This window comes from Castanea sativa, chromosome 4 (assembly GCF_040712315.1).
Source record: "Castanea sativa cultivar Marrone di Chiusa Pesio chromosome 4, ASM4071231v1".
In the NCBI taxonomy this organism is placed as follows: Eukaryota; Viridiplantae; Streptophyta; class Magnoliopsida; order Fagales; family Fagaceae; genus Castanea; species Castanea sativa.
The window spans coordinates 17,855,755-17,865,204 of record NC_134016.1 but is presented as its reverse complement, the minus strand read 5'-3'; the positions used below and the strand labels follow the sequence as shown (position 1 = coordinate 17,865,204).

General features: G+C 38.1%; 1 protein-coding gene across 3 annotated transcripts; it reads left to right on the top strand.

The window, feature by feature from the left end:
* The first annotated feature begins 4,509 nt into the window (after positions 1–4,509).
* LOC142630712 (nuclear intron maturase 1, mitochondrial) lies at positions 4,510–7,940 on the top strand. Of its 3 annotated transcripts, none has more exons than XM_075804742.1 (2): positions 4,510–7,394; positions 7,647–7,940. In XM_075804742.1, exon 1 carries the CDS (start codon positions 4,590–4,592, stop codon positions 6,657–6,659), a length of 2,070 nt encoding a protein of 689 aa, XP_075660857.1. In that variant the 5' UTR covers positions 4,510–4,589; the 3' UTR covers positions 6,660–7,394; positions 7,647–7,940. The 3 variants fall into 3 exon arrangements, with proteins under 3 accessions (XP_075660857.1, XP_075660856.1, XP_075660854.1); XM_075804741.1 differs by having other exon boundaries at positions 7,539–7,940; XM_075804739.1 differs by having other exon boundaries at positions 7,531–7,940.
* The last annotated feature ends 1,510 nt before the right edge of the window (positions 7,941–9,450 follow it).

The following is a 9,450-nucleotide window of genomic DNA, read 5'->3' as shown; positions in this document are numbered from 1 at the left end:
AGAAGTGTCTCCTTCAGCTTCTTGTCGGCTTGAGCCTGGGCCCTTTGAGTAGCATATTTTTTGGACTCCTTTTTTTTCTTCTTATGGAGAGATTGGTCCATCCACTCCTAGGCAACATGGGCCGCTTGCGTTGCTTGTTTAAAAGAAAAGGGGGGGGGGGGTTAGTAATTAGGCCTTTAAGCAAATAACAAAGGGGTGCACCTGCATATATTAGAGTAAGAAAAATAAGATGTGCACATACCAGGGCTAAGTCCCTCTTCAGTGATAGGAACATTTCATGCTTCTTCAAATTACAAAGCTCAGCCATGTCTCGAGGCAGCTGGAGTGCTTGCTCCACAAAGTTAGCAATGTAGCCTGCCCTTCCATTGTTGAAATCTTAGATGGAGGAATCCAAGGTGAGGGGAGCTTCATCCAAGACCAGAGGAGGGTTTCAGTTTAGAACTCGAAGGTGTCGTTCGGGAGCAGTCTCAGCGACTTCTCCACCCTTCCTTTGTTGTGACCGGGTGGCCTTGGGACCCTTAGTTTGCTCAGGAGGGGTCTTTTCTTGGATCTTGCCCTCCTCGGCAATGCCCTTACCTCCCTTCTTATCTCATTTCCTTATCTTGCCAGCTGTATCGATCTGAGGAGAAGGAGGAGGAGCTGGGGAAGGAGGCCTTGGTATTATAGAGACCTCGAGAGTGGCATCCAACCTTTTCTCGATCACCATCCCTTCAGGAACTTTAGTGGTCCCCTAGTCAGTACTAACGGCAACAACAATTGGAGAAGATGTTGTCACTGCGTCCTCGGTCACGTCGGGACAGTAGAAAAATTCAAAGTCTTCTTCATGAACCAAGCTTTCAAAACCCTCCTCTTTGGCCTCTTCAGATTGAACCTCGACCTTGTCCTTAGATGGGCCACCTGGTGTGCAAGGAGCTCTGTAAATTGAGTTCTGACAGGAGGAGCTTTTCGAATGAATCCTTCAACAGCCACGTCAACCCTAACAAGATGAGGGTCTTTAGCCTTGATTACGTGCTTCGAGATTTGGAAATGGGTGGAGATGGGCTTAAAGCTGAGGATGATGTGCGCAGCTCGAAGTTAGTCATTGCGATGGAGAAATATCTCAAATTTTAGGATTCGGTTGAGCTCGTCGAAATTCACCAAGCTTTGTCTCTTGGCAATGGCCTTCTTATTTGAAGAAAAGATAATAGAAACAAGGGTAAGGATAGGAATTTAAAAATAAAAAAAAAATAAAAAATTCTCTTTTAGTAGTTGAAAGTTTAATCTTTAGGTATTCCTAAGCCACCCCACCTGGTGTACCATCCTTGGTCAAGCAGTGCAGTCCATTGTGCCACTCCCCTAAAACGATAAGAAAGTCCTCGTCCATGCCCTTATTGGTCTCAAGGAGGCAAAAAATTAACCTAACGGCGAGGACCCTAGTTTCCAGGTATTATCTCGCCTTCTTATTATTTTGGCAACTATATACCCAATTTACATAATGATAAGTGAGGTTAACACCCATTTTTTCGATTATCACATTTACCTATTATCCTAAATATATTGGGGGCACACTGGGTGGGACAGAGTCTGAAAAGACACAAAAAATTCCAAGTCACGTTACCTTTGGGAATCCTCATTCCCCCCTCTATAAATGCTATCATTGGAATTACTACGGCCTTGGAAGGCCTTTTCTCATACCACTCTCCTAAGTGGCGGTGCTCTATGGTGACATCACTAGGAATCCTATACCATTTCTTAAATTCTTCCTTGTGCTCAGGGGTGTCAACTAAACTAAAGAACCTACCCATTTCTTAGAAATATAGGAAAGAAGAGAGATCTTGATTCTAATAAAAAGAAGAATCACGAGACACTTACAAAGAAATAGAAGAGAAAGGGCTCATTAGATGAGTTATTTGGAAGGGAACTAAATTTTTCTTTACTAAAGGTAAAAATGGGGAAAAGTCACCTCATCCCCTCCTTTTATAGGGGCCAAAAAAGGAGCGGAAATTTCCTCTCTCCTTTAAAGTGAATACAAGGACCGTAGGATCACTGTCTCATCGTAGAACGTGGGAGACAAGGAGCCGTCTGCTACATTTACTGCAGCGTTGTGGATTTTGAAGCGTCAGGAGCATGTCTCAGGTCAGTTGAAAAGACACCCTTGCGTGGGAACACATTTGGAACGTGCCAAATGCCTCCTCGAATCTACCAAAACCACCATTCCCTGGAAATAACGGGAAGTGAGGTTTTGGAGGGGGGTATTATGGGAGGACTAGAATCCGAGGACAGGATCAAAAGAGAGAAGCCCAGTGTCCAAAGAATAGACCTCAGAAGGCACTGACAACAAGCTCTCAGTAAAAATATAAACAACTTATCACAAGCCTAGAGAGATTGTAATGCTCGAGGACCCCGAGGTCCTTGGAAGGGCCGATGACTAGTTCTAAAGACCATCGGGCACAAACCAAGGAAGAGAAGGGGGATTTGTCAGCAAGCAAAGAAGGGAAGAGTGTAGATAAAGCATCCATCACCTCCACATTCAATGCTCTAAACCCACTTAGCTGACCTCATTAATGAGAAAATGACCCCTAAACGGTGTCATCGTAACTCATAGCATGGTATAAAAGCCTTCCAGTGAAGTCCTAATGGGACAAGCATAAAGGGAAACAAACTCAAACCCTCCAAGTGGAAGGCTAAGATACAACTTGAGAGGCTATATAAGGGGGAAAGACCTCTGTAGCAAGGGGATGGTGAGAGTAGAGAAAAAAGAGCAATATAAGAGTGATTGTTATCCAAGAACAAGTGTGACCAATATCTTGGACCTAACCCGAGGAACATAATATAAGTCTCTCGAGGCTATGTTTGACCAACTCTTATCTTATATTTTTATTTAAATGTTAATCCTTTCATTTTTAGTTAATCCAGTACATCTCAAGTAGGAAATTAAAGGTTTATTAGCATCTCACCTCTATAAATTAATTGTGTGAGAAAAAAAACAAGTCTGACTTATTTTTCCCCGCCACACACACATATTTATATATATATAGTAAAGTTGTTTGGACGACAGGACTTTAGTTTTAATATATCAACTAAGAAAAATTGGAAGTTGTCCCTATTTATTATTAGAAGTATTGAATTCTACAATGGTCAAATGTACTTCATGTGTATTAAAAAAATGTAGACTACGTGGATGCTAATGTCACTTGCGCTTTGCCTTCCAAAAGCAGTAATTCAGTACAAATGACAAATTTTAGGAGTACATTGAGTTTAAAAAAAAATTGTTTGTTTGTTGATAATTCGATAGTTATATCATAAATGGACTAATTTTAAAGAAATCAACAATAACATTGATAATTAAAAAAAAAAAGTAAAAAAAAAAAACTTTTCCAAGAAATCGGCAATGTGATTACAAGTTTCTAGAGAAATTTTTTTAATCAGCAATATTATTGTTACTTTTTAACTAATTCATTCCCTATTTTTTATAAAAACATTATTATTTTATTGATAATTATTTAAAATAGCACAATGAGAAAAAAAAATTTGTCAAATAGTTTTTCCGTAAAATCTTGTTTTGAAAATTATGAGTCTTAAATTTTGAAATTATTTTTTGAGAATACAATTTCACATAATTTTTTTTTTTTGATGTGGTAGAAGTTGACAAAACAAGTATCCTTCTAAAAATCTAATTTCCAAAAAATGACTTCAGTTTCACAATTTCATTGCAAAACAATATACAATAATTCACAATTTGCCTTATGTAAATTGCACGGGACAACTCCTCATGATTTTAAAGATGAGACTATTCTTCAAAAAGTTTTTCACAAAGCGCAACTTTTATAATTAATATTAGAATAACATTATTTTTTTCAAAAAAAAAAAAAAAAACATTTATGCCGCATTTTTTCCAAATTGTTTTTGAAGGGAGTAAAAAAAATTTGTTAAATAGAATTATTTGGCCATGAAATTTTTTTTTTTCAAAGCGAGTTTTGCAATGAAAGTTAAGAAACTCTATATATGAATATATTATAGGAAATTATCATCTTCTCAGAGCCTCCACAGCAGTGGAGCTAAAAATTTAGCAATTTAGCTCCACCAAAAGTTACTTTATCTATTTTACCTACACACATGCTGCAGCAGTGGATCTATTTTAGTTTTTAACAGAATAAAATAATATAAACATCACAATAAAATAATATATCTACCACAATAAAATAATACATCTCACTACAATAAAAACACCACAATAAAAAGGTAATGTGAACATAAAATAAAAAATTAATTTTTTTTTAGCTCTCATGAACAGTGCACATCTATCTATAGATGTGCACTATAACAATGAGCTAAAAAAATATAGATTTAGCTCTACTGCTGCATGCTTCTTTTTTATGTTTTGGTGGAACTAAAATAGTTATATAGCTATTTAGCTCCACTGCTGCAAGTGCTCTCACGTTGTATCAAATAATTAAAAATTGAAAAGTATCAATCTAACAATATTTATCTTTCTTTTCTATCCCTCCCGTAAGTGAGCATAGATTTCAACTTTTTAAGCTTTCAAATTTCCAAACCAAACCAACAACCATACCATTTCATCAAACACATAGGCATAGCCAAAAACAATAATGTCAGTGAGAACAACCATCAAACACCTTCACCGCCATCTCCAACCCCTCACTTTCTCGCGCTCCTTCTCTTCCACGCTCATTGAGAAAAAACATCAAACACCTTCACTGCAAAACCAGCAAGACCCATACTCACTCCTCAAACAAGACCCAATCGAAATCTGCTCCTCTCTTTGGTTCAAAACCTTTTCATCTCCACCAAACACTTCCTTCGCAAACCTCACAGGCTTCATCTCCAAGCTCGACCTCTGGGTCCTCGCTTATCAACGTTCATCTGCACATTTCACCGGAACTTTCCCACCACGCAACGCCATTCACTCTCAAGTCCTCTCCGACCTTCTCTCTCTCCGAAACGCCGTCGTTCGTGGCCAGTTCGTTTGGAACAACAAGACCAATCAGCTCATTCGGAGCCCCAATGAGAAACCCATCACTTTATCTCTCTCTAAACGCAAGCTTCAGGCGATTCTCGAATCGGATGAGCCGTGTTTTCAAGACAGGGTCGTTCAGGAGGTCTTGTTGATGGTGCTGGAGCCGGTTTTTGAGGCCCGGTTCTCGTCGAAATCACATGCTTTTCGGCCTGGCAGGAATGCGCATACGGTTATTCGGACTATCCGGAGTAACTTCGCTGGGTACTTGTGGTTCTTGAAAGGTGATGTGAGTGAGATTTTTGACAATGTGGATAGAAATGTGGTATTGGGTTGTGTTGAAAAGGCTGTTAAGGATAAGAAAGTGTTGGGTTTGCTCAAATCCGCGCTTAGAGCACCTGTTCGGGAAATAATAGTTGAAGATAAAGAAGAGTTTTTGAAAAAGAAGAAGGGGCCTAAGAAGAAGAAGAAGATTCTCAATGCAAATGAGCCGAAGCCAGACCCCTATTGGTTGAGAAGTTTCTTCAAGTTTGCACCCAAAGAGGCTGCAAAGGTACCCTCTTATGGTTATTGTGGAATTCTTAGTCCTTTACTTGCTAATGTGTGTCTTAATGAATTGGATCATTGGATGGAAGAGAAAAGAATTGAGTTTTTTAGGCCTTCGAAGCTTGATTCGATATGGAAAGATTCAATTAATGATGGGTGTCATAACCCAGCTTGGCCGGAGTTTGTTCCGTCAAGTGGGAGAGAGAAAACTAGAAAAATGGATTATATACGATATGGGGGCCATTTCTTGATTGGGGTACGAGGGCCTAGGGAGGATGCAGTGGAAGTTAGAAAGGAAATTATTGAGTTTTGTGAGACTAAATTTGGGTTAAGGTTGGATAATTCAAAGGTGGAGATAGAACACATTACTAGGGGTATTCAGTTCTTGGACCATATAATATCTCGGAGGGTGATACACCCAACACTACGTTACACAGCCAGTGGAGGTAATATTGTGAGTGAAAAGGGTGTAGGCACTTTGCTTTCGGTTACTGCTAGCTTACAACAATGTATTAGCCAATTCAGGCAGCTTGAGTTAGTTAAGGGTGATAGGGATCCTGAGCCACTGCCCTGCAATCCAATGTTGTATTCAAGTCAAGCTCATACAAATTCCCAGATGAATAAGTTCCTTGAGACCATGGCTGATTGGTACAGATATGCTGATAATCGCAAGAAAATTATTGGGTTTTGTGCTTATGTGATTAGGAGCTCTCTGGCTAAACTTTATGCTTCGAGGTATAGACTAAAGTCTCGTGCCAAGGTGTATAAAATAGCTTCACGTGATCTTAGCCATCCATTGAGGGAGAGCAGTAACAATTCAGCACCTGAATATTCAGATCTTTTGAGGATGGGACTTGTAGATGCTATTGAAGGCGTTCAGTTTTCTCACATGTCTATGATTCCCTCTTGTGATTACACTCCATTTCCAAGGAACTGGATCCCTGATTATGAGAAGGTGTTGCTTGAGTATATTAGACTGCAAGACCCAAAATATTTCTGTAACTTGCATAGGTCAATAAAGCGACAAGGTTTAAGCTTGCCTCAAGATGAGATATCTGACATTGTGTGGGACTATAAAACACTCGGAATTTGGAACCGTCTGTCCAATGATGAAAGCAAAACAAACTGTGATTCGGGGAAGGTGGATGGGGTACTGTGAATGAATTCTGTTATGGGATTAGAGAGGTAAATTTAAAAATTTCGAAACTAAGCATAATGGAAAGTTGGCTAGGAGGTCCTCTTGAAATCGTCATGGGTCATCCTCCATCTTCATCACATTGGTCTACTGCACACAATCAGACATGAGAGCTATCTGACTAGATGGCTAAATTCATTATGTGCCAATTAATTTTCTTTCATCAAGAAAGAATTTGTCCATAATATGAAAGCAGTCAAACTGGGAGTGTTGAGATGGGACTGGCAAGACAAGAAAGGACTGAATTTGAAACGGTAATATTCATGAGAAGTTCGTGAATTGGCACTAACTGGGAGCTAGATCAGAGAAGATTTTTCTACATTTTATTTTCTTGTGTAATAGATATAGATGACTGCTCTTGAAAGGACTGATCTGTTAGAAGCTGAATGTGCCAGTTGTGGTAAAAGAGGAAGGCAACAGACTTGTTGAAATAACAAACTAGACTTGATTGCTTATTAAATTCAGTAAAAACACACTAGAAAGACTGAAAAAGGTAAATGGTGACTAGATTTTGGTTGGAAGATGTAATTGGTTCAGCCTCATGGGAGGGATTATGTTGATAAAGTGAGTAAGCCTTGAGCAGATCTCTCTGTTGGAGTCTTTTTACTCTGGAACTTTATCATTCTCAGATATCTTCTAATAGAAAGAACAAACAGTTTCACGAGTGATTATAAGATTTTCCCTGATCCAGAATAACTGGTAAGCAATTACCGATTTACCTGGAGCTCTGCTGTAGTTTTTACATTTCAGTTGGTGGCTGATTAACAAAAGTTTTTAGTTTACTGAACTATTTTTACATATAGTTTTTTATTAATTTTCTTTAACTTTTTGCTAGGTGTACAGGTTACTTTTCATTCCTATAAAAATTTGCCAAATCTTCAACTTGATGCACAGCCCATGCTCAAGAATGTTTATGTGAATGGCTGACTAATTGAAGAGCTCTGCCTGCAGGTCTCTGGGGCTATAATTATTTCCCTTTCAATAAAGTATGTGGTAGATGAAGTGTTGTGGACTATATGAAGTGATTTTTGCGTTTCTTAGTGAGTGTATTGCATGACGAATCAGATGAAGGAATTGTACAAAACAACAGCTATTCTCTAGTGTGATAATACTTTATATCCTGGGATAGTATATACTGGGAAATTAGTTGGGAAACCACCTCATGTAAATTTTGTAAATTTTGTATTGAACATTCCATGTAATGCTCTGGATAGTGGAATTTGTATATGTATCCTCATTATGATATTAGACTGTCTGTTTTGGCATTAAATATCTGTGTTAATTGATATTAGATTGTCCGCATGTTTGACGAAACATGCAGGTTTGGGCAGATCAAAACTGTTGCTAACCCTGCTTAGAGAAGATTTTGGTGAAGATTAGCATCTCAGGCTTTAGTGCTCGTAGCAGTAGGGCATGATATCTTTTTTGTGTGAATGCCTAAATAAATAAAGTTGGTGAATTTAGAGACATCAGATTTTATTTTGATATTATTATTATCTACCTCATTTGGTGGTGCAACATAAGTCCCTTTCATTCTTACCTTGTATAATCGGCCTACTGCAGCTCAGCTATCGGATCATCCACTTGTGATGAGACCTCAAAATTCCTTTGGCCCTGCTTCTCTTCACTGTAGTGGCATACGGTCTTAAAGCTTTTGAACACCTTTGATGTTTGTATATATGTTTTGGCAAACAAGTACCACTGATCCTGCCACTCACTGCAGTTGTATGTACCACAAAGGAAATACATGTCACATGGATTTCATGATTTTGAAAATTGTAGATAAATTGGCAAAGGTGTTTGTAGAATATTTACTAAGTTGAAATGTTTGTAGAATATTCACTGAGGCTTGGTAACCACAATCTTTAGCTTCTTATATCACAAATCACTTAGGCCACCAATGGCATTTGTGTTTCAGTTGAGATGAAATAAGGCCTGAAATCAATTTTCAAATGGAACTAGGTAGCTTACCCATTCACCTCATTCGCAATTTTGTGAAAGAATGAAGAGCTACCCAATGCTGCCATGTGGCTCAATATAATTGGTGATCCATGAACTAGAGAGATTTAGATCAGGAAGGAGATTAAACCCTTTCAATATTGATTGAACCTGGAATGCATGTGAATTGCTTTACCTGCATCTCCAACATGAACATGTAATAACCAGTTTACTAATGAACTGGTTGGTTCTCGTGCTATTGCTAGTAATTTGCTTTTCAAGACAGCAAGTCTTTGACAATGATGTGATTATCACTTCTGTTGGCTCGTAGTCTTTGGTAGGATCATTCTCCAGAGTTCTGTTAATATGTAAGGTTTTATGTCAGTTATGCACCAAACAAAAATGTGGCCAGACATGTTGATAGTAGCATACTAATTACTGAATATTCGTCTGATTCCATTAAAGCCAGGTATGTATATGTTACTGGATTTTCCTCCAGACAAAATCTTAATATCAAGGAGCAAGTTGGTGAACAGCTCTTTAATCAGGTATTAATAATTTTGAGTAATATGATTATTTGGTTTGTAATATGCTAGCATCATACAGCCACTATTATCTCTAAAATTTTCTCATGTTCTTTGTATGTTACTTTTTACCTTTTTGTTTTTTCTTGTGATGTACTAGGGGGATTAGGCGATCGTGTCTGTATGATAAATCGTAAATTTAGTCTGATTTATGTAATTGTTTGGAAAAGAGAATTATTACCCAATGAAATGTATATATTCAGGTTTTTTGTTGTGTTTCTGTGGGCTATGGC

Excerpts from the sequence above, each read along its gene's own strand:
- LOC142630712 (XM_075804742.1), top strand. The coding sequence starts at position 4,590 with ATGTCAGTGAGAACAACCATCAAACACCTTCACCGCCATCTCCAACCC.